Here is a 26,363-nt window from a genome sequence, read left to right as displayed (position 1 = left end):
GGAAACAACCTACACAGGTTTGTAGAATTTAATTGTTCTCCAAAAGGAATGCCCCAATTAGTAACCAGTCACCTACCACCCGTCCACTCAATAGATTCTTGTCTCAAATTGTAATTCCAAGAACCAAAAAACAAAAAAAAAATTATCAAGTTTGAGTCACTGTTCCCTGGGCACTCACATCAAATCCGTTTCAAATACATAATCGAGTCGGATACATATCACATTCTTGGATACTTATAAAGTTCTTTAGCAGCTACAATTAAAGTTTGGAAGAGAGATGAACTCTTCCAACAATAAGTTTGATCCTATATTTTTGATATTAGGAGGGATAATTTATTCTTTCTAAAGATTAGTCAAGGATGTAGATATTCAAATAACTTTACAAAATATTATTTTGTTATCTTTAAGTTAATTCGGAAGTTTGAATGAGACACATACACATTGAACGATTTTAACAAACAAATATCTCTTTAATATTTTCTTTTTAATGTTTAAGCAAACAAAGTTTAAAGTTATAAATATAAAATTTAGTTAAAATTATGTTCTATCCATGTATCCCCATATCTCCCTTTTTCTCTCTTGCTAAGTTAGATACTTGGATACATGTCTGAGTCTGATTCCTATATGTGTCTAAGCAACACCGGTTTGAACCATGCAATGATATATCCAACCAAATTTGGTCCTATCTCTGCCCACACCTAACATAATTACCACCCTTTGTATTACTCCTCTAACTATAATTCCCTACATAGAAGAAAACATGAAATGTGGCGTAGCCAAGAGGTGCCTAAATTGCAGATTCTGTCAATGACCATTATCTTCTGTCAGATTCAGTGTGGCCAAACCGTCCCAAATCACCAAGTATGGAGTGCACCAAGCTGAACCAGTTCAATTATACAGACGGTTTGGCAGTTCAGCTCAATAAAACGTCCAAACTGGGCCATACCATGCAGAACTGCCTAGTTTCACTTAGTTTATAGCGGTTTGGGGCAGTTAAGGTCCTCTACCCTTTCTTTTTCTCTTTTTCCTTCTTCTTTCTTTCCGTTTTTCCTTCCTTACTTCCTTTCCTTTTCTTCTACCTTCCTTTCTTTGTTTCCTTTTCTTCATCTTTCTATTTCTTTCTTCCTTCATTCCTTTCTTTCTTTCCTTTTTATTTTTCTTACCTTGGTTTCTTCCTTTCCTTTTCTTCTTTTTCCTTCCTTTTTTTTGTTCCTTTTTCTTCTTCTTTCCTTCCTTTCTTTCTCTCCTTTTCTTCTTTCCAACCTAAATTTTGATTCTAAGTAGTATAGAAAACAATCAATATATGAGGAAACATATGTAAAAAAAGATGCTCTAATCTGAGCATGGTGATGAGTAGCTTCTATAGTTCATGAAAAAGCTACCGCTATTTATAGAAACAAAAAAATTGAAAAGAGCATAGAGAGGAGCTACATGCCATGAATTAACTAAAACCTAAAATATATAAAAACACCAAGCCCACAATGTTTTTTCTCTATTTTCTGAAAATCATCATTAGATGCATGAGATATTTTTCAAAGAAGAAACTGAATGTTAAATCAGCATAAACACCAAATCAGTCTCAAACTAAAATACTAATTATGAGAACTAAAGCACTAAGATCACCTTTTTCAAGATTACATAAATTAAATTCAATAAAAAGACTAAATATGATAATATAACAAAAGGTATCAGAATTGTTGTTACTAAAAACTTGTAATCAATGATCCGGATCTTATGATCTGGACAAAAATAGCCTTATAGGTTCACATCATGCGATCGGAATCTTTTAGGATCATAAGGTCTCCCATCCTTCCTTTCTTTCTTTCCTTTTTCTTGTTCTTTCCTTTCAAACATCATAAAGCTTAAAATAATCTCCAAAATAAAAAAAAAACAAAAAAGTAAAAATTTCTGTACCAATATTGAATCGGTACGCATTTGCATATAGTCGATACAATAAGGTTCAATACCATACTGTATGATCAGGTATCAACATAGTTCTTGGTACTAAAACTGCGGACCTTCTCTGAATGATATGATATCCGATTCCTAATGATGTATAATCTATATGGTGATCAACAACACGAGCAATTCATAAGCAACTAATTTCATAATGTACTAAAAATTCTTTAAAGTCCCAGCCACCACATTAGATGCATCTAACGCCTACTGCCATAAATCAGATCATTCAAAGTGTAAGTTGATTTTGAGTCCAATTTCTCTTTCTTTTATAGAAATTCAAATTTGAGCTAAATACTAAGGGCACTGAGAAGTCCTAGCTATTGCAATGGGCCCTAGAAACCATAAATACCCCATGTGCTTTACATAATCTATCATCATGATTGATGGAGTTTTAAATTTCTTCTTAAATTTACTTGTCATGTAACACTGTGTGAGAACCTGTGGTTCAAGACAATGGTTCAGAAGAAGATGCACGAGAGGCCATGATATTTCAACTGAGGCCCTATGAAGGTAAAGGTTAAGCAAGAAAAGGTGTAAGGCCTTTTATTCATCCTACAAACTACAGTATTTTACATTAACACATTACAATTTTTGTCTCATTTAATTATTTTAGCTTCTGTATCCACTACTTTATTTTGCTTTCACTTGGTTAATAGGATATTTTTTAAGCAAGAAATTTTTGGCTATGCTGCAATAAAGGGGCTTTCACCTCTCAATTTTTAGCTCAATTAAACAAAATGCTTTTATAGGAGCCTATTGAACATGTCCTTTTGTTGTAGATGATTCTTCCCTTCTTTCATCCTCAGGTCATACAACTGTCGCATCAGGAAGAGCCTGTTTCAACATATGTTTTCCATATACACTTCTCCAACATTTCCAACAATCTTAGCATTTACTCTGTCCATGATGTTGCGCACCACCATGTTAGCCATAAACAATTGGATAAATATCACCACTCTCAGATCTAGCTCCTTTCAATCTTTATCTCTTATTGTTGCCACCTTTCTAACATTCTTGTCCAATGCCTTATGCAGGCCCTATCGAAGTGAAACAATACTCACTCTTCTCTGTCTCATTCCAAAATTCAACTTGCTACAGAATTTCACCTTTCAACCATGGTTAGCAGTATCGATTTCGGCGCCTGTATTGATACCACAACATAGTGTCGGCATAGGTCGATTCATGGTTCAGACACTTGATACCACCCTCCCTGTACCAAGTATCATTTTGCCACTAGTATTACAAGGTACACCGGGTACCAAGTGGTCCAGTCTGGTACAATGAACCAAGCTTTCATCCCGCTAATGGTTGCAAATGTTCCTATAGACATCACTAGTCTTACCAAGCTTGGGCTCTAATATCAATCGTTGATATTCCTATGGATTTCTAAGCCCTAATCCTTTTGTAGAGCAAAGAAATCCATGTAAATTGAATTCTAGTCAAAAAAAAAAAAAATGAATGGCCTTCAAGATGAAGCATAAGCAAGAAAAAAACATGCCATGGGATCACCACACCTCCCATTTTAGTTCCATAAAAGACAATCATGCAATGTAACAGTATGACGAATGAACCAAGGTATGCCATATTGTATCGAATCGGACAGTTCTGACCGTACCATATTGTACCGGTCCGGTACTAGTATATATATATATATATATATGATACAGGGGTGTACCGACAGTATGCTGAATTGGCTCCATACCAAGCGTCCAATACAGTAACAAGGTGGCACTAGTAAAGAGTACGGTACCGAGATGGCATACTTTAAAAACACAAGGAAAAACCAAGATGCTCAACATGAAATCAAAAAAATATGGAGACTTGACCATATTCAGGATAAAATAGAAACATAAATCTAAAATTCAATAGCAAAGAACAATTATTCCTGAAGAACCAAACAAATGCCGATCTCTGGTTTGTAAATTGACCTAATTTATATAAAAACACATTAAAGACGAACACCCATATGGAAATAAACTTCCCAGGACCCAAAGGAGGCGCCTTTCTTTGTGCTCATGTGGATTAAAAGATCTATACAAAAGAAAAGGAGAACGGGGGAAGGCATCGATACCTCCGACGGAGTTGTGGTTGGAGCAACCGGCGACGGCACGGGAGAGGATGGGGAGGGGGTCGGGGAGGGCGCTGGCGAGGGGCATTGCCGCCGGCAGGCAGACGCAGACGGTGGAGGTGGTGCCGCCGTCGAGGCCCAGGATGACGCCGGCGCCGCCCGCGGGCGTCTGGCTCTCGAAGTTCCATATCTCCCCATTGCGATACCTTCTCATCTCCACTACTCTCTCGATGCAAAAGGCGACGATCCCAAATATTCTTGTGATCTCTCTCTCCCTCCCCTGTTCCAAACAAGCGGAATTGGAGGGGAAGGAAGTATTGAGGGATTGATGGATTGATGGATTCGAATTTGGATCGAACCAGAAAGAGAGGGGTTTCGAGATTGGGGCGCAAATGGGCCAGCGGAAGGAGATCGAGAGGAGATAAATACTGAAATGAGCTGTTGAGCTCAGACTCGGGACGTTTTAGAGCTGACCGACCGGCGCGACCCTGCAAAAAAGGGGCTTGGGTTTTAAGGTGAGCCAAGCAATACGAACCGAATGTCTCCGTATTCCTTTAAAATTAAAAAAAATATATATTTAAAAAATTATTTTAAAATAAAATATTTTATTAAATTTCTGCACTCTGCTGGTGGTACGTTCTAAGTGTCAACAAAAATTCTGGCATCCCAAGCAGCCTTGTTCAACCGTAAGCAGGTGGCGAAGCTGGTAACAATGGGCTCTCGTGGCACGTTCCAAGTGCCAACAAAAGTCGATTGCCTCAAGTAGCCCGTGAGTAGGTATTTTACTCCCGCACAAATCCAACATTCTATATTTGATCTTTGTTTCCTCGGCTGTGACCTTTATTGCCTCGGTATACAATATTTCCTTTTTCGTTTTCTCAAAAATTCGTCATAACCTCAATATTATTGAATAATATAAATCTCTTTTAATAACATAATAAAATAAGCGGTCATTCATTGTTCTATTATAATTCTTAATTATCTGACCGATACCAATGACTTCTAAATATTAAACTTTTCACCAGAATCTCAAATCATAGCCATACATTAAGCATAGTGCGACTCTGATAAAAGAAAAAAAAAAGTGATTTGAGCTTTACAGCCTAATAATAATCCTCCACACACGCATACTAGCATGAATATAAAAATAAGTTTTAGCAAATATATATAGCTGACAAAAAAATAGTAAGATTTACATATCAATAGTCCGATAATTGAATAAGTGTTTAACAATCCAGTGTATATATTTATATATCGTACATATAAGCCATGCCAACATCTACATCAAATTTAACCATATAGCAACTCAATTAGTCTGGAGATGCATATCATACATCACATATTATATATCATCCAATCAACAATTTCATTCAACAGTATTTCAGTGAGATTACTTATCGCTATATAGTTAGCACAGGTTAGTTTCGACGACATTATCATCCCGGCATTGGACTAGTCCTGCCCACACTCCAGCCCATGATAGGCAAAATAGACAACATATTTCCACTTGTGGTCGACAACCATAATATTACATCTTAGTCCATAGTTGATACGACATATATCACATTTCACATATGTTGGCTGGTCTAAATGCCCCTCTTTTTTCCGATTTTATAATTATGCAAAATTCAATTTACTTATAATTAAACATAAATTATCATCTTGGTTTAATTTTGATATTGGACTAATCACAGCCATGCGCTAGCCCATGGCAGGCCAAACACATGCCATGCTTTCGCCTATGTATGGTGGCCACAATATCGTATCTCAGACTACAACTAACACACCACTTCGCACATAGTCAACTAGTCCAGATGCTCCTATTTTCTCCACTCTTACAATTATGCAAAATTCAATTCACTTATAATTAAACATAAATTATCATCTTGGTTTGATTTTAATATTGGACTAATCACAGCCATGCTCTAGCCCATGGCAGGCCAAACACATACCATGCTTCCACCCATGTCTGGTGGCCACAATATCATATCTCAGCCTACAACTAACACACCACTTCGCACATAGTCGACTAGTCCAGATGCTCCTATTTTCTCCACTCTTACAATATGCAAAATTCAATTCACTTATAATTAAACATAAATTATCATCTTGGTTTGATTTTGATATTGGACTAATCACAGCCATGCTCTAGCCCATGGCAGGCCAAACACATGCCATGCTTCCGCCCATGTCTGGTGGCTACAATATCATATCTCAGCCTACAACTAACACACCACTTCGCACATAATCAACTAGTCTAGATGCTCCCATTTTCTCCACTCTTACAATTATGCAAAATTCAATTCACTTATAATTAAACATAAATTATCATCTTGGTTTAATTTTGATATTAGACTAATCACAGCCATGCTCTAGCCCATGGCAGGCTAAACACATGCCATGCTTCCGCCCATATCTGGTGGCCACAATATCATATCTCAGCCTACAACTAACACACCACTTCGCATATAGTCGACTAGTCCAGATGCTCCTATTTTCTCCACTCTTACAATATGCAAAATTCAATTCACTTATAATTAAACATAAATTTATCATCTTGGTTTGATTTTGATACTGGACTAATCACAGCCATGCTCTAGCCCATGGTAGGCCAAACACATGCCATGCTTCCGCCCATGTCTGGTGGCCACAATATCATATCTCAGCCTACAACTAACACACCACTTCGCACATAGTTGACTAGTCTAGATGCTCCTATTCTCTCCACTCTTACAATTATGCAAAATTCAATTTAATTATGTCACAATTATGATTAAGCGCAATTCATTATCTAGAGTCTACTTTTCGATGTTGGATTAGTTATGGAAACTCCAGCCCGTGGTAGGAATGCTACACCTCGGCCCAAGGCTGACACAACTTGTACAATCATTCTGATTTATAGAAAAACTAGCCGTTATTGTTGTCAAGCACAAATGGGTCGACTCCTCTTTTTTAGAGATCGACTCATGATCTTTAGGGATCGACTTGAAATAACTGTAGTTTTTGTTGTGTTGCCTTTTACCGTGGCCATTGTGGGTTTGACTCGTTTGGCTTAGGGATCGACTCGTCCATTGACAAAAATCGATTCGTTATCTTCATGTGTCGACTCATGAAGGCGTATCAGTCTGTAAGAGTATGCTAGGGTCGACTCGTTGTAGTCCTAGGGTTGACTCTTGAGATAGCCTGAGTTGAAATTTGTTATGATTGCATGTGAGTGTTAAAGGGTCTCTTCAAGGTGTTCTTGAAGTCAAATCTTTTTGTGTAGAGCTTGAGATAATTAAGTTTAATTTGTCCATATTGATAGTTACTGAAAAATTTCTTCTTGTCTTCATGCAAAAATTTTAGTACACTCCCAATAACTGATTAGCGAACTTTTTACTCAATTATTTTGTATCATCAAAATTAAACTTTTTGGGTCAACAAGCGCCTATGCCTGATCATGCAATCATGATTTTCTAATTAATATATTCTATATAGAATTAGAAAAAAGAACATTAATATCCAAACAACATTAAATCATCAACACATTATACTTGTACCTTTATATAGAATATCCACAATCATATAGGTAATTATTTATAGGAATCAAATTATTTATCTTAATCATTAGTACATGGTGCTTTCACGAAGCTATTACACAATCAAAGCTGAAAGAGCGAGAAAAATATTTTTTTCATCGAGCTAGAGAAAGCTATTTCTTTCTTTATAAGGCTTAATGGTGCGAAGGGGAGCAAGGAGAGGATGCAGCAAATTATCCATAATTATGGAGATGATTGTGTTAAAGAATTCATACCTCTATTAGTGAGAGACTCAAACATGGTATGCATCATCCCACACTCTCAATCTAAGAACCAGAGTGTAAAGTACCTTGCTCAATACCTTCTTGCATAGATATTTTCTCCCCTACAAAATCAAGTCCAAACATCCCAATAAAAATCAAAAAGTAGAAATCAACAACCTAAAACCTTCTACTAGAGTCCACCCCCTTCCACTATCACTTGGATTAACTAGAGAGAGAGGAAGAGACAGGAGGGAGAAAGAGAGAGAAGGGAAATGGAATGAAAACCATGGAGGTTCTCTCTTTCTCTTTCAAAATAGAGGAAGGAGAAAAGAGGGATTGTCAAGCAATTGTAGTGGCAAGAGGTGGTGGCTTGGGGTTGGCATCCATGGTAGCAACAGGCTGTAGTGGCAACCCAGTGATAGTACTTGACTAGTGAAGGAAAGAATAGAAGAAAGAATGGAAAGTTGGCCCGATGCACAATCCACAATGGAGAGCCATCAGTGATCTCGACATCATCGGCTAGAAAGCCAGACTTCAGTAAGGTCTATGGCAGAACATTGTCGGTTGTGACCAACGATGGAAGAAATAAAGGGCAAACATGAGTGTGGCAGAATCAAGGAAGACTCTATTTAATGAAAATCCAATGACTCGCCACTTCCAATCATCTAGTGATAATGACATTGAGACGGAAAAAGGGAGGAGGGGAAGGATTAAAGGTCATACCTTGATTTCGACGAGGTATCAATGGTGGTCCAGTAAAATTCTTGATGAAAAACTAGGGAAAATCTCTCAAAATCGACAACGACCAAAGGGATTCTTGATGGTGGAGTTCTTGGAAGGAAGGCAAAATAGTTTTATAGAAGAGTTCCTAAGATCTTGCCGAAGTCCAACATGCCATAGGACTTCTTACTTCTAATGGGTTTGGGGAAGAAGGCGGTCTCCTATCGAGAGTTCCCTCCTCTTCTATTGCACGTGCAAGGCATGTGCAATCGGTCCAACCACTTCAGGCTGCCCCCCACCCCCCAAACTAGTTTTAATCATATCGAGTTATTACATTCTTCACTTCCTAAAATAATTTTGTGCTCGAAATTAATTTAATTGAGGCTTTCAAATTTTGAGGGTACTTAGTCTTCATCTCATCGTTGAGTTCTTAATTAGCCTTCCTCCTGTCCATTATTTGAATTTGATTCTCTCTATTATAACACTTCTACATCAAAGTTGGTATTTTCCAACCAGCTTCATAATGACTCAACCCACTATAGTTTAGCTGCACAACTCTAATCTAAATCCACCAAAATTCTTTGGATGTTGTAAGACCAAGTTATGGCTTTGATGAATCTAACTCCTAGTCTTTATCTATTTCTATATACATACATATATATATATATATATATATATATATATATATATATATATATATATATATATAGTAGTTAAAGTACTTCTTATGAATCATTTTTTTATATTTGATTATAATTTATCTATTTAAAACCAACCCAATTACCTATGAAAAAATCTCATGAGATATTTACGTATATTATTATTATTCTTCGGCATGGTTCACAATTGATGGCACACATAAAATTATAAAGTAGTTCGAAGCAGAGTAAAATAATTTATTTAATATGTATTTACTATGATTCAATATCTAATTTTTTGTAGTCTAATATTAGATAGAAATATAATATTTTAATTAAGTATGGATCGGATTTGGACTTTATAAAAGTAATTTGGCTTTGGGTATCATTAGGGGTGCAAATGGGTCGGATCGGGTCGGGTCCTAGGTGACCCCGATCCGATCCGGTTTTTTGTTCGGGTCCCAATTTTGGACCCGGACCCGACCCGGTTGAAGATCAGGTTGGGTTGGGTTGGGTCCGAGTCGGGTTCGGGTCGGGTCCGGATCTGATTCGGGTCGGGTCCGGATCCGATCGGGTCCAATTTTTTCATGCTTTTGGGAAAAAATTTGGGCAAATCTAATTTGGTCATATCATAATTATGAGGTGCTGGGTGACCCATGACTTGAAAGACTTTGCAATTGAGCTCCAGTGACCCATGACTTACTAACTAAGTCGGTCTACAAGCCAAATTTCATATCACACTATTTTTTATCTATATGACTGATTGGACGGAACTCGGTGTCTCCCAGCTCCCCTCTCACGAGGACAAAAAAAATCCCAGACCTTCTTCCAAAATCCAATTCCATTACAGAAAACTGGCACATGACCCATATTCAGTTGCAGTGTTCCCTCACTTTCTCCCTTCAAAAGTTAAAAGAAACAAAAACCAAAAAACAGAAGGAAAAAAAAAAAAAAGGCAGCTACCGAGACACCTGAGGTCTTAACAGTGTAATAGATCGAGAGAGAATCCTGACGGGCCGACGTTCCTTTGGATTCTGTGAACCTATGCTTGTTACTAACTTGCTATCCCCCCACACTGACCAACAGTACCACAACCCATGCCAAAAAAAAAAAGAAAAAAAAAAAGACTTTCTTTTGCTTTTCCTCTCTCTCTCTTCGGGTCCATTCGGATCGGATCGGGTCCGTTTGGTAAACCCAAATCCGACCCAGAAAATGATTCGGGTCCAATTTTAGGATCCGACCCGGACTCGTGGGTCCTAAAATTTGGATCGGATTGGGTCTATGCGGGTCGGGTCGAGGTCACGGGTCGACCCGACCCATTTGCAGCCTTAGGTATCACGCGGTCAAACTTTAGCCTCTGACCATCTAGCCGTACTTATTGTGGCTGTTTTTGGAGAAAAGATTGAATGGACGGAATGACTTCCAAAATAATAATTTTAAATTAATTATTTTAATATTTTTATAATTTAATTTTTTTAATAATAATATAACAAAAAATTTTAGCAACACAATATTAACGTAGGCATGTACCATAACTGGTTATTTGTGAGTTCTGACACATGGAAAGTCCACAAGATCCAGCTGGGCTGGAAGCAGGTCGGACCCGAGCGAAAACCTCAGCTTTTTGACGTCACTTTACCTCCCCTTCGTTCTCTCTCTCTCTCTCGCTTTCGCTCTCCGCTCTGGCCTCTCGCGCGGCAGCAAAAACCTCATCTCTCCTCTCTCGCACTTCTCCAGAGCTCCTACCTCTTTCCCCTTTCTGTCGCATTCCGCCAATCCTTTCTCCTCCCTCCAAATTTTCCAAAACGCCTCTCCGCACTCCTTCCTGCTTCCCGCCAAGAAGAGCTTCTACTGACCAAAACCCAAAGCCCAAAGAGAACCGCCGAGAGAGAGATGGCGAAGGACGAGGAGGAGTTCCGGGGGGAGGTGGAGGAGAGGCTGATCAACGAGGAGTACAAGATATGGAAGAAGAACACCCCCTTCCTGTACGACCTGGTCATCACCCACGCCCTTGAGTGGCCCTCCCTCACCGTCCAATGGCTGCCGGACAGGGAGGAGCCCGCCGGCAAGGACTACTCCGTCCAGAAGATGGTGCTTGGCACCCACACCTCCGACGGCGAGCCCAACTACCTGATGCTTGCCCAGGTCCAGCTCCCCCTCGAGGACTCTGAGGCCGACGCCCGCCAGTACGACGACGAGCGCGGCGAGAACGGAGGGTTCGGATGCGCCAGTGGGAAGGTGACCAATTTCCCTCTCCCTCTCTCTCCGCCTCTCTTTTCCCTTAATTTCACTCCGATCTGTGCTTTATCGTTTGTACTAGTCCGTTCTGTTGGCTTGTTAGATTGGTCATAGAAATTGCTCGTTTTGTCAAGGAAAAATCTCATCTTTTTTGCAATTGGGGTTTATCACTAGGGTTTTACGTTAGATTTTAGGGAAAGGAATAATCTTTTTAACTAAAATAAACGAAGATTTGACTGGGGCTTGCAACCTGAAGGAAAAATCTCATCTTTTGTTTCAGTTGGGGTTTATCACTAGGGTTTTAAGGACGAAGATTTGACTGGGGCCTGGAACCTGAAGGAAAAATCCAATCTTTTGTTTCCTTTGTTTTTTATCACTAGAGTTTTATGTTAGATTGGAGGGAAAGGAGTTATCTTTCTGAGTAGAAATAGAATTTTGACTGGGGGTTGGCATCTGGGAATCCCTTTTTCATGTTTTCTTCATCTGATCAGTTATGTGACGTTTGAAAGAGAGACATGTGATGGCTAAAATCCCACTTGATCGGTTGGGATTTCTTTGAGTATGTATTGAATATATATATATAGCATGTACAAGTATGATTATAGGAGAAAAATAAGGAGAAAATTACAGCAGCAATTCAAATTTTGAATTTGAATAGAGAGAAAATAGGAGAAAAATAAGGGGAAGATTACAACAATAGTTTAAATTCAAAAATTGAATTTGAATTGAGAGAATGTAAGGTATGTTATTATCCTCCCTCAAGTTGAGCATTTGGTTGAATGTAAAACTTGGACTGTCAAAGTCGAATGCTCTGCAGAGATGAATTTAACTTCTAAAAGCTTACGACCTACCAATTCTTGGACATAGTGATAGTCGATCTCGATATTTATAGTTCTTGCATGTAAAATTAGATTAAGGTGAGAGAGATGGCAGAAATGTTGCCACACTAGATTAAAGAAATAGAGTGGAGAGGAATATGCAATTCAGGCAAGAGAGAAACATAACCATTGTAGTTCAACAATAGTTTGGGCAAGGTATTGATACTTCGCTTCAGTAGATGATCGAGCAATTGTTGTTTGCTTTTTAGCACTCCAAGAAATAGGGTTATATCCGAGAAAAACATAAAAATCACTTGTAGAGCGTCTATCAATGGGGCTACCAGCCAATCTGCATCCGAGTATGCTAGAAGATTTAATGGGCCTAGTCATAGCTGAAGTCCAAAAGTGATAGTGTCTTTGAGAAACTGAAGTATGCGCTTGATTGCTACCATATGGACCTTCATTGCATGTTGTAAAAATTGACAGACCTGATTGACTGAGAAAGCAATATCTGGTCATATTAAGGTTACATATTGGAGGGCTCCGTATTCCGATAAAATGAAGGATTATCAAGAGGAGGGCTATCCATGTGGCCTAACTTTTCAATAGAGCAAGAACTTGAATATGGTTTGCATCTAAGCATGTTGGTATGTTGTAACAAGTCTAGGATGTATTTGGATTGATGTAGAAAAATTTTATCATTCAATCAATCCACTTGAATACCAAGAAAGTATGACAATGAGCCCATATCCTTTATCTTAAATGAATTAGCAAGTTTAATAATGAGCTTGTGAAGAGCAACATTATTATTGCTAGGGAGAATGATATTATTAGCATAAAGAAGAAGATATAATGTAATGCTGCCATGATGATATATAAATAGTGAAGGATTCGATTGTGAAATAATGGACTCTAGCTCCACAAGTTTTGAGCCAAACTTTTCATACCAAGCATGAGGAGCTTGCTGAAGTCCGTAAATTGATTTGCGCATCTGATAGAGATGAGTGGGTTCTGATGGATCAATATAACTAGGATGTTGAGACATAAAAATCGTTTCTTGAAGGTCACTATGTAAAGAGGTACACTCTACATCAAATTGATGGAGTGGCCAATTATGAGTCCGCTATTGCAAGAATAGTTCTAATTGTAGTATGCTTAACAACGGGACTGAATGTCTCAATAAAATCAAATCTAGGTTGTTGGTGGAAGCCTTTGGCAACCAATCAAACTCTGTATTTGTTGATGGATCCATCCATCCGGGTTGTGTTTAATTTGAAACACCCACTTTCAACTGGCAATGTTCATATTGGGTTGAAAGGGGATAAGAGTCCAAGTCTGCTGATTCTGAAGAGACGTAAATTCGAGATCTATAGCACGTCTCCACTTTGGATTTTTTGAGGCTTGTATATAAACATGTTGGTTTAATAGGATAGGACATAGAAGGGTGGTTTGGAGAGGGTGGTGGGTATGATATAGTATTTTGTGCTTGGAGATGCATGATTGAGATCGGATGGTCATGAGATTGGTGCATTGTGGTGGGTTGGTTGGTTGGTATGGGAGTAGAGTTTGGTGATAGGGGGTGGTGGTGGTAGAGGAAATTCGAGGGAGGGAAGGTAAGAGGTGGTCTTGTATTGAGGTGGTGGGATGAGCTCGATTGGAATGCTTGTGTTGTCATATGGTGTAGTAGTTGAATTGGATGTTGTTGCCAATGAAAATATTCTGAGATTGATATGTGTACTTGTGGAGTGATATGAGAATGTGCAGTTATTAGTCCAAATAGTGTCGATAGGAGTGGGGAGTTGAGGTAACCACATAGAAAGAGAATCAAGAGCAGAAGTGGGGTTGTGAAAAGTTGATTAAGGCAGTGATATGGTTGAAAAAGGGAAGACATGTTCATTAAAGATGACGTCACGTGATATATATATATATTTCTTTCAATAAATCGAGGCATCTATACCCTTTATGAACAACGTTATACCCTAAGAAACAATATTTAGTGGATCGAAGTTCTAGTTTATTGCACTTGTATGGTCGAAGTCAAGAAAAATGTAAACAACTGAAAGCTTGTAAATGAGAATAGTTGGGAAATTTTTGAAAATTTTTCTCATATGATGAAATTTTGAAATGAGAAACAATAAGCATTCGATTTATTAAATATACTACGGTAGCAAATGCTTCTAACCAGAATTTTCGAGAAAGAGATGTATAAGCAAGAAGTGTAAAGTCCGGTTTCAACAGTGTGACGATGTTTTTTTTCGACAACGCTATTTTGTTCCACAGTATGGGGGTGAGAAAATTGGTGCATTATGCCGTGTGAAGACAAAAAAATACTTAAGAGTGTTGCTTTTGAATTCGCCACCTCTATTGGAATGGAAGGTTTTGACTTTATTAAATTTTTTTTCAACTTGTGCTTTAAAAGAGAAAAATGTCAAAGAAACTAAATTTGTAACACATGGGAAGAAGCCATGAATAAAGTGAAAATCATCAACAAATAACACATAATAAGAAAAGTTTGAGCATGAAAGATCCGAGGAAGGTCCCCTAATTTTCTGCTTTTTTCTAATTGGCAAGATGAACATAGAGTTTGTTTTAGTTTATTTGAAATTGAAAGAGGAGAAATTAGAGGATTGGATATCATGAGATAGATGGTCGAGACTATGATACCAGAGATTAAGGAGATGCGACAGCTCACATGGGCTGTTGGTGAGTGATAATGTGCATCTTTTGCTAGAAAATAAAAAAGATGAAGTCAATTCTTAGTCATCTAGCGGTACGACATTGCTTTTGTATCCTTGTTCTTGACAACAAAGTTAGATTCATCAAGTAAGAATAGCAATTATTATTTGGTTCAAGGCTGGAGGAACCGGTACCGGGCACCGTATCGGTTCTTCGGTGGCACGAGCCGTTATGGGCTGTGTTGGGCTTGTACCGACGAGCGAGGGCACGGCACCGTGGGAGAGAGAAAAGGAGAGAGAGAAGGGGGAGAGAGGGAGGGAGGCGGACGCTGGCGGAGGCTGCGGAGGGCGAGACTATAGCCAATTCGAAACAGGGGTCCGATCGTGAATTTCAGAATTTTTAAGTGAAGTCGACTTCACTTAAATTTTGATTTTTTTTAAGCAACAGCTGAACCTCTGTTTCGAACCTGCTGCGGCCTCCGCCCCCCGCCCCCCCCACCCGGGGCCTCTCCCTCTCTCCCCCACTCGCTCTCTCTTTTCTTTTTCTCTGGCTCCGGTAATGGGTCTCGTTTCTGTTGTCGAAATCATACCGGTGAGCCACCGGTACGACTTGGATTGGCTGGAACCGCTCGGTTCGGCACAGTTCCGCCGACCTTGATTTGGTTTATAGATAAGAGATTTGTAGGAGCTTTAGGACAATGAAGAACATTAGACAAATGAAATTTAGTTTTACAGCTAGTGATAGAAGATAAACCAACATGAGTGATAGACAAACTTTGTCCGTTGCCAACTTGGGCACTGTCAAAACTACCATATTTTGATGAGATGGATAACTTGTTGGGGTCGGTGGGGATATAATGAGTAGCACTAGTGTCAGAATACCAAGCATTGCCATCAGTGAGTGACGGAGAGGTTACCATAGCTGCATGTTTCTCTAGAGGATGGCAATCTTGATATGCATAGTTCATGCAATAATAGCAAACAATGGCAATATGTTCAACCTTATTATAGATTTGACAGGTTGGGCGAGTAGACCATGAAGAGTGGCCGTGTGGGAAATAGAAACAGGAAGGCTCATTAGGAGAGGGGAGGATGCTATCACTTGAAGGATGATTGGGACGTTGGATATTGTTAAAATGCCTATTATTCCCACCGTGAGTAGGACCACTGCTTGGATTGAATATTTTAGTAGGTCTTGAGGCAATATATGCAGTAGTAGATTGCATAGAGGCCTCTTCCGCGAGACTAATTTTTTCATAAATTAATAAAGTATGGAGTTCTTCAAGAGCAAGAGGACAAGTGCGAGCATGAACCCGAATCGAAGAAGAGAATGAGCAATACGATGGAGGAAGTCTATCCCGATTGGGTTAATTTTAAAAGGAATAATAGTTTATTGCCCTTTTAAGGATATCATTTTTAAGTGTGGGATAGCTCTTTGGTTTGTTATGTTCTAAAGAAAAAAATAGATGTTTATCTACAGTTTGTTTATGAGATCTGGGTTTCAGTTTCATGAAAGTTCATGTTATGTCTTATCTTGTTTTTGCGTCAAAATTTGATGTTATTCTGGTTATCTGCAAAATTATGTATTACCTGGTTCAACATCGTAACATGAATGTATACAGTGGCGCTGTTTATATTGGGGTGCAAAAATTGTAGTGCTTATTAATTGTGCGATTAGCTTGGTTACCTCAATGTAAAGTGCTTGGTTACCTCAATGTAAAGTTGCATATGCTGAGGAATGTAAAGACACATGGGCTCCTTTGGAAATCTTTAATCTGTCAAGTGTTATTGTTTGACGATGATATTGATCATACAATAGTATGTGAAACTGACCCATATGGTGAAGAAAAGGCCTGCTTGTGAAGCTAATGATTATTACTAATATCCTCAATGGTGTATGAGTTTACAAATAAGCAAGTGATCTGGTTTACCCATTCCTAAGGACGTCTTGTAACAATTAAAGTGATCTGTTTGGCTAGGTAATATCACCAGCATGCTAATTACTTTTTTAGTCTTGTAACTCGTTCTTAATTTGTTCCATAAACATCTCATTGAAAAAGTGATTTATTTGGGTTATTTTTTTTATTTTGTGATTCTAACTCCAGTCCCTACTACTGTTATATTTGGAAAAGCTACACTCCAACAGCTCTAGTTTGGTTTGTCCAAATTAATGACCATGCTATCTTCTTTTTCCTAATACAGAACTGCAGTTTAAGTTCTGAGCCATTCCTAGTCTTATTGACCAATATTATATCATTTGTACAAAACATATGCTAAGAGGACTCCTTGCAGATAGTTCTACTTTGTGGATCTAAAGCATGTTCAAAGAGGGTCTTAAATCTGCTGAGTGCATTTTGCTTCTAAGTAAATTTCCCTTACTGCCTCATAAATTTGTTAAAGGTCAGTAAATTCATTATTTGTGCTTGTCTCTATCATCCCATCATTTAAGCTCTCTTTATACTCTAAAATATGTGTTTTCCCACTTCATTTTGAATATATCCATCAATTGTTTCAGTAAGAATACACAGTGATAATCTTCTACATGTAGCTGAATTACTTCTAGAAAGTGTTATAACCTTTTTAAATCCTGGTTGCACTATCCTCTCCTATAGCATAATAATCTGACTTTGAGATCTTAATTCCATGTAAGTTTATGGAACTTTATTGATCTCCTTTATTCTTAATTTACTTTTACCATGCACTTCATTTTGTTTCTCTCCTAGTCCTCATGAGCTTCTATTTTAAAAATTTATCATCATATCCAAGTCAAATGTATAAATATTTTTTTTTGTATACGTCAAATGGCGTCACATTTGATCCAGTTGTCTTACCTCATCTCATTCTGTAGAGTCTATATTACTTCCTTCATTCCTTTATATGAATCTTTGCATAACTCAGCTTCCAAGCTATGCAGGGAGAGATGCTCACTGAGTACATAACATGTAAAGGGAGGCCAGTGTCTAAGGTGTTTGCGTGGATTTGAGATAGATGCATCTGCATGCATGCTTACTTATGATAGTGTTATAATAATTACTTAAATGATTTTTAGAATCCATGGTCTACAATGTAATTCCTTTTGTTTCTTTTTTTTTTCTTGAAGATCTTTCATCTTATATTATTTCTTTTTTCTACTGAAGTCATTATCTGCTGTAGGTTTTCTTTCTGATGATCAAGGAAAGATCTTTTTTTAAGGATCCAATTAGTGAGACTAGATTCAAAGCTTATTTCATGCCTTTCTTCTAATCCTTTGAGGGATTTTGTGTTTTCCTTCTAATTGCTTTTTAATCATAATTTCCTTGAGTAATTTAAATATAACATATTCTTAGTTACATTGATGTTTCGAGTACTAAATGTTTTGTGTTTCTGCAACTGCATGCCAACTTGAGTTAGACTTTTGGCATCTAACATGCCATTTTCTGCATCTTGTAGCCTTACTGGAGACTTTTTTTTCAGTGACTTCAAGAATCTTCACATTTTCAAACCAGTTTTATATGATGGCTGACCATAGCTCATTTCCATTGTTCAAGAATCAGCATGATGATGTTTTACTAAGGCATTTCAATTTTCTGTAACCAGATTTCAGATCACTCAGGCCTAAGCTGAAGTTACTCATGGTGCATGACAGCTTCACTGAGAGGATATATATATATATATATCTTAAAAGAAGAGCTTGTTTTCTTTCATTTTTATTTTTGGATAATAGAACAAACAGGTTGCTTTCTCTATTTGGTAAGATTTAGATAAGGGACATGCTATTTTTCCCTTTAGTGCTTATTATCAAAATGAAACAAAGAATTGTCTGGTGAAGTCATGCTGGTTGTTTTCGTTACTTAACAAGATATACATAAATTGATTCCGATTTGTTCCCTTTAGTGCTAATTTGGACAAATAGAAAAAGAAAAAGAGTTTTCTGATTAGTTTGCCATAATTGCAATTTTCCATAGTAATGCCGCTTTTCTCTTTTCTTTTTTTTCTGGGGCATAGGTCAATTGTTTGGTGCTCGTTTCTCCATCCTACTTGTTGACAGAGCTATCATAGTAGAATGCTTGGATTATCTATATAACGTACGAAACAACTTAGGATGCTATAACATTTTTTTTTCATTTTTTTTCAGGTGCAAATTATTCAGCAGATAAATCATGATGGGGAGGTTAATCGTGCTCGCTATATGCCTCAAAACCAGTTCATTATTGCGACGAAAACAGTTAGTGCAGAGGTCTATGTTTTTGACTACAGCAAGCATCCATCAAAACCTCCTCTTGATGGTGTATGCAATCCTGAGTTGAGGTTAAGGGGTCACAGTTCTGAAGGATATGGCTTATCTTGGAGCATATTTAAGCAAGGGTTTCTACTAAGTGGTTCTGATGATGCTCAAATATGCTTGTGGGACATCAATGCAACTCCTAAAAATAAGGCCCTTGATTGTCTACAGATTTTTAAGGTTAATTTTAGGAAAATCTTTTTTTTACTTGTTTAGTTTTTACATGGAAATTCTGTTAAATATGATATATTATGCTGGTTTCCCAGTGATGCATTTGATTTTTCATTTGACTATAAGTATAGGGTGGATCTTTTAGCATATGAGTGTAACTCATATATTTTATAGAGAGACTCAGCAGTTGGATAATAATAAAAGGTTAGGATAACTTTGCTGCATTGCAATATTGAAAGATTAAAAGGTATAATGAGGTCAAATTTCACTAAAGTTGCCGTCATATATTGTCAATGGATGTAATTTATGACATATGTTTGCTGTTTAATGTATCTGTATGAGCTGTAATAGGTGTGAACGAATCATGAAATTTAAAGCAAGCCCAATTGCTGAATAACCCTTTTACCTTTAATACTATCAAGGACCCATAAGTATTTGATTTGTAAAATCATATTATTGAATCAAGCTTTCATCTGAAAGAAGTGGCAACTTTTCTTTTGAGGCATTGTCAAGATGTTAATCTTTGAAAGATGCGGTAACTATTGATGCTTGCTCCAATAATCAGGTGGGATGCAAAGTAATATTTGTTTATAGCCTATTATTTGGATGTATTATATGGTCACCTAAAGTCTTTTAGATTTAAACAGTTTTCTACAAACTTTGAAAATATCTTCATGACTAGTGAATGATTCTTATTATCTCTTTTATTTGTGAAATTCCTTTATATAGTTCCATGAAGATGTTGTTGAAGATGTTGCTTGGCATCTAAGGCATGAGTATCTGTTTGGATCCGTTGGTGATGATCGCCATCTACACATATGGGACCTGCGTACACCCTCAGCTACCAAGCCAAGCCAGTCTGTTGTTGCTCATAAAGGTGAAGTGAGTATCCTGAGCAACAAGAATGGTTCTCTTTCCCACCCTCTTCTTGCTTCATATATAGACATAGGAAGATGCAGTAGAATATGTAACTTGAATTTTCACTAGAATGTCTGTCTATATGCTTCTTGAAGATGATTCATTTTGTTGATGATTGCCTGTCAGATCTATCATGAGCTTAACTCAAAGAGATTAGTTAGCTGATCCTGAGCAGATGGGACAATGCCTGTTACCTTTTGTTGTCTTTCTGCAAAATGAGCCTGGTTATACTTTGTTGAGTTTGATTTACAATTGTGGTAACAAAAATGAGTTAGTGCATAGTTATTCTATAATTTCTTCATGAGACTGAAAGAGACCTCATAACTTCTTAAGCAATACCATTATAGGACAAACACACAATGTCGGGAACATGTTAAAGAAATGAGAACAGCAGTCCATGTTGCAGGCCTGCTAATGACAACATGTCGCAGTTCTTTCTATAATTATAGAGCCGTGTCATTGGTTCAACAGTCACTAGTTTATCCCTGCACATAAAGTAATGAAAAGCAACTTGCACAAAGCGTTTAGCTAAGATATGTGCATGACTCTGTGTATTTATACTCAGAGGACTGCCACTTCCTTTTTCCTTCATAAATCCTATAGTGATATAGCAAGAAATAATCTTTTACCTAAGGATTAGTCATATGTGGGATAAGGTTGATACATCTGAGCATCCCCAAACCCCGCAATGGTGGAAGCCTTCTGCATTGGGCCGCCTTTTTTACTTAAGGATATAAGTACTGGTGCAAATATCATTCCATGCTGGCCATACTGGATCATACCTGGTAAGGTATCAGTACATATTGAGACATCGTAAGTCACCCCTAATTTACTATTCTGGTATCAAGAGACATCATTCGTCAAAATGGTACCAAGCTATTATGGGTGCCTATGCTGTTGCTATAAACCTTGATTTCACCTATGCATATAAACAGAACAGTGCTTCCAGATGCAATTGGTTGCCTTTAATCTTTGTAATACTTGGCTTTGAAAGTTCCATCGCACTTGCAGCAGTTACTTTTCAAAATTCTGATTTTGATGCTTTTGGAAATAGATTTTGGCACAAATTTACTTAAGGCTGAAGAGGAGGGAAGCTTTCAGTAAGCAGTTAAAAATGTAGTAAAGTTGAGGCAACTGTTTCATAGAGAGAGGGAGAGTAGCAACTCTGTGGTGATAATGACTAGTAAGGAATGAATCTATCTATAAGCTTCATTAAACATGTTAAAAATGGTTTAATGTTTAAATCACAGATCTAGTTTAGCTTGAATGAATGAGCAATATAAAACAAAAGGATATATATTTTTTGAAATGATTCTCAGACTTCGAAGGAATATAATTTTTACTTCTGCTGAGGCGAGCCAATGTGTCATGAAGTATTTTTAAACATTTTCTCCTGCATCAAAACTGACAAGCTCATGGTATCTGTGTCGTTAAAATTCAGTCTTCTTCAATAACTTTTTATTTGTAATAACGAAGTGATTATATATTACCTAGCTCTGCAGCTTTATATCTCAGACATTGAAATCATGCTTTTGTCAGGTTAACTGCTTAGCATTCAACCCCTTTAATGAGTGGGTGGTAGCAACTGGATCAACTGATAAAACTGTTAAATTATTTGACCTTCGCAAGATAAATACTGCATTGCATACCCTTGATTGCCACAAGTAAGTAATATTTTACTGTTATGTGATGTGTTATTCAGTCTTTTAATGTGGCTGGCTCAATTTCTCTCTGTAATCTGATTAGCTGAGCATATGAATGTGCACATCCTTTACAAACTCATTTTTTGTTGTGATAAAAAAAACAGAGAGGAAGTTTTCCAAGTTGGTTGGAACCCGAAGAATGAGACTATATTAGCATCTTGCTGCCTTGGTAGGAGGCTTATGGTGTGGGATCTTAGCAGGTATTCTCTCTAGTATGTTTTTTTATTTTTAAATTTATCAGCTTAAGAAATTTTAATTGGAGAACCTTTCTTGTTTATGATTGTTGCTTTCTACTACTACACATATCTAGGATGTTCCATAAATGTTCTGGTCCTAATATTTGTGGTATAGTCCATTAAGCACAGTATAGAAAAATGAGAATTGTGTAAGTTTAACTATTGAAGCTAACAACGTTAACACCTAAACTAGGTAGGTCTATCTAAATCAAGTACATAAGGAGATGATTGGCACATGAGTTTTGCTCCACTCCATTTTTTTTTATGGATTAAATATGAGCCATCTAAGTAAAAAGAGTATATGGACAATAAGGTTATCTACCCATTCAGGTGGATTTATTGTGCTCCCTGATGTCCCCACGCCTCCCCCTCTGCCTCTTCATCTTTGTCACTCCCCAGTCCTGCACACCTTCCCTTCCCCTCTTTATCTTCCACCCACCCCCAGTCCTTGCTATTATCCCCTTCTTCTCTCCCTTTTGTTCTCTCTCCTCTCTCTCTCTCTCTCTCTAATGCACACCCCTTTCATGTTGATCTCCCCCCTCCTCCCCTCTCTCTTTTATGCATGCACCCACTAATACAAGACATGATAGTTGGTCTCTGAGAAGGTATAAGCCTGTACAAATGATGAGGGAAGGGAGCGCTACTAATATGCTAGAGAAGCACCAACAAAGAAGAGTGAGTGACAGAGAGAGAGAGAGAATCCTATATGGATGAGAGGATTTTCCATCATCACATACTCTGATTGGATAAGTCTCATTAGATTGGGACTCAGATTCATCGTGAAAAAGCCTTGAAGTTGTGAAAATTTACACATACCTTGCCACTTTTCCAGTCATCTACGAGGTATAATAGATTACCTGTAGCTGAAAAGACAGACCTACACTATTCATTTCAAAGACAGACCATAGGGGAAAAAAATCTGCCAACATATTGACTCATGGGTAACGAAAAGACTTGGACTACACGCTTTATGTTAAATCTTTGAAAGAGGAGTTGACGATACAAAATCAAGGATGGACTATCCAAATTCTAGATCTAAACCTTTTAACATGATCTACACTACAAAAAATTCTTAGACACCAAAATTCATGTATTTTTGTGTAGGTGTCAAATGGATGATTTTAATAACATCCACCCACATTTTAAGATGCATAGATCATGATATGTAAAGTGGATTTTTAATTTATGTGCCTTATCATGTATTTTACCAGACTAGTGCAATTGATATTGTTCATTTTTATATTGAGTTGATGCATAAGTTAGAAATCACAAAAATAAATGAATTTTGGTTTGTAGGTACTTTTGTAGTGTAGATTGTGCCTAACAACTTGAATCTTCATTTTGGATGGTCTATTATTTTGTAGGTACTTTACGTCAACTCCTTTTACAAGGAGCAAATGTAAAGTGTGCAGTCTAACTCTAGCCAAAATATTCGGTCATGTAGATAGAAGATTTGATGCGACCTTTCTTGGATTTGTATGCAAAAGTCTGGATAAAAGATGGGGAAATGCCCTTGAAAATTCTATCTGAAGTTGTTGATAGATATTAGTATTAGTTTGATAAGAAATGCTACTCTAATTTATTAATTTGGTTTCTAGAAACAAGAGGGGAAATTTCTTATAAATCTTTCTTTTAGTTTCCATTCAACAACAGCTTGGTGCCCTCTTCCATCTTATGAGATTTCTAATGTTGAGATGTTGAAATGAATGCAACAAGAGATACAAACTCATAAGAAAAATAAAAAGTAGTCAAGCTTCCTGAACAAAGAGATCATCACAATATTTGCAGGAGCAATGGGAAGCCGCCTATTTTAATAGGCTTTTTTCACATCCTTTGATCAGGTCATCTTCCTTCCTAAGAATAGATTGAAATATTCTTCATTTCTTTCAAGCCACATCTTCCACCAAACAACCCAGAGAGAGTTTTCTAACTTGATTAGGAAAATATTAGACACTCGACCTTGGACAAGACCGGCCTCATTGCGACCTCAAGACGACTTCAGCCCCATTCGAGGAGTCATCCGACCGAGGAGAACAACCTCGTCTCCAAACGACGAACCAATCGACACGTGCCGACAAGGACTGACAATCCTGACCATGGCCGTCGTGACAGCGACTGGCCGTTGCAATAGCTCTGTATTCGGCACGTGGTTAGTACTATACACCTCCTACGTCAAAGCCGTACTACTGGCCAATGTATGTCACCTAAGGCTACAAATGGGTTGGGTTGACCTGTGACCCGACTCGACCCACCATGGTTAGACCCGACCCCGGACCCGAATTGGAGGATCCGCGGGGCCGAGTCGGGTCCTAAAATTAGATCTGTTCTATTTTCGGGTCGGGTCTTGGTTTACTGAATTCAGACCCGACCTAACTCGAGTGACCTGTATATAAAATATTAAAGTATTCTTATAAATAATAAATAAAAAACTTCGTAAGTTGTATGAGAGGAGCTTACACCTTACTAGAAAGCCAACTGACAAGAGTTAGCTTCTACGACTGTAGCTTACATACTCACCCAAGTTGCCTCTTTTACTTTTCACCACAACCCTCAACCATTCAAAATCACTTGGCCTTCCCTCTGGCCAATCCCTCAAAAATCAAGCTCCATGCTCTATCCTTCACCTCTAGGCTCTTGCTCAAGCGGAAAGGGCCCCAAAGGAACATTCTTCTAAGAGCAAAGAGAAGGCACAACCAACGAAAACCTTAGAATGGCAGAAGAAAGTAGTGCCAAGATTTCTATCCAACAAAGAGCCAAATCTTCTACTTCTCCAAGGATACCAAGTAAGACCTCTCCTCAATAGAATCGTCACCACCAGAAAAATCAGACTTCAAATTTAATATTTTATTTATTAAAATGTCTTCTTTGGACCCGAGTGACCAAGGACACCAGATCCAGAAGAAGGGGACAATGCATCCTCGGTGAACGAGGGGAGTTGGAAGAACGTGAAGAGGAAGGGGACAATGCATCTCGGTCCGATCCCAACCCCGCTGGTCCTCGGTCCGGATCCCAGCCCATCCTCGAAGGCCACGTCAGCTGGTAAACAAGGACAACGGAGGGGCTCTGCTCGTGGCAGGCGGCGGAACGTTTGGAGTGGGCCTTGCGCGTTTGACGGAGGGGGTGGGGCTTCGGGGTATAAAGCTAGGTGCTCGCGTTGCAGCAGAGGCCACCGTGAGCCACTGTCTCTCTCCCCCTCTTCCTCTTTCTTTCTTCTTCTTTCAGAAGAGAGGAGGAAAGGAGGTGTAACAGTCGCTAGTTCGGGACTACTAGGTTCTTTGGAGATGGGAGGGGACAAGGCGATCAGTTTCGATGAGATTAAGAACGAGGCCGTTGATCTGGTGAGCCCCTGCTTCTACTAATATTCTTTTTTTTTCCCTCCCTCTCTTCTTGTTTCTAACTCTTCCGCTTTTGCTTAGATTTTTTATGATAGCTTACGAACCCGACTTGACCCGAATGACTTGATTGGGTCTGCTATGGACCCGACCCAGTTTTTTATTGAGTCGGGTTTGGGTCCAAAATTAGGATTCGAACAAGAAATCGGGTCGGATCGGGGTCACTCAGGATCCGGTCTGACCTGACCCATTTTGCACCCCTAATGGCACCTGGAGCGCATCACGTTGGCCCAGGTAACGACAAAGTGACTTTCCTATATAAAGGGGCAGCTTGGGGACCTTAGGTAAGGAAATCACATGTAAGAACACACCCGATATTATTCACAGAGCACCATACTCTGCTGAAATTTTCTTTCTTTCATTGTTGCCTCTCTATTTTGACTTAGGCATCAGAGGGTCATCTGCTGAAAATTTTTCGGCAAGCAGACTTCTTGCAGGTCACCAGTGGAGAAGGCCGGCGTCCGACACCTCGACCAGTCTGCTCAACTCAATTCCAGCCGATCTCAAGATTGTTCGAGTTGCCCTCCAACCTTAATCCGTATTCAGCGGCAATAAATTGGCGCTAGAGGAAGGCACCTGCCCCAGCTCATCGACATTTAACGAAGGCAGAAATCATCGAGATGAGGTCACAAGGAGCCCGCACTGTATCGCACGCTTTGTAACACCGCGCTCCGACCTCCCGAGGGTCCTTAAAAAGCTCGGAATTTGCTCGGCCGCGCTTGTGGGCAATGAGCAGTTCGACCTACTCATTCAACAAGTGCAGGCTCTGACCATGGTGATCCAAG

General features: G+C 38.4%; 2 protein-coding genes across 2 annotated transcripts in view; one reads left to right on the top strand and one right to left on the bottom strand.

The window, feature by feature from the left end:
- The window catches only part of LOC103723089 (N-acetyl-D-glucosamine kinase-like), a 46,801-nt gene extending 42,297 nt beyond the window's left edge, over nt 1-4,504 (bottom strand). The window contains exon 1 of the mRNA XM_008813897.3: nt 4,031-4,504. Coding sequence (XP_008812119.1) covers nt 4,031-4,241 — 211 coding nt within the window. The 5' untranslated portion in view covers nt 4,242-4,504. The remainder of the gene's footprint in view (nt 1-4,030) is intronic.
- A 6,326-nt stretch (nt 4,505-10,830) lies between these two features.
- Nucleotides 10,831-22,421, top strand: LOC120112753 (WD-40 repeat-containing protein MSI1-like). Its single transcript, XM_039132580.1, has 5 exons — nt 10,831-11,404; nt 19,012-19,338; nt 20,059-20,211; nt 21,787-21,911; nt 22,055-22,421. Exons 1-5 carry the CDS (start codon nt 11,060-11,062, stop codon nt 22,161-22,163), a joined length of 1,059 nt encoding a protein of 352 aa, XP_038988508.1. The 5' UTR covers nt 10,831-11,059; the 3' UTR covers nt 22,164-22,421.
- The last annotated feature ends 3,942 nt before the right edge of the window (nt 22,422-26,363 follow it).

The sequence above is a fragment of the Phoenix dactylifera genome, chromosome 12, assembly GCF_009389715.1.
Source record: "Phoenix dactylifera cultivar Barhee BC4 chromosome 12, palm_55x_up_171113_PBpolish2nd_filt_p, whole genome shotgun sequence".
NCBI classification, from domain to species: domain Eukaryota; kingdom Viridiplantae; phylum Streptophyta; class Magnoliopsida; order Arecales; family Arecaceae; genus Phoenix; species Phoenix dactylifera.
This window is presented reverse-complemented; position numbering and strand designations above follow the sequence as displayed.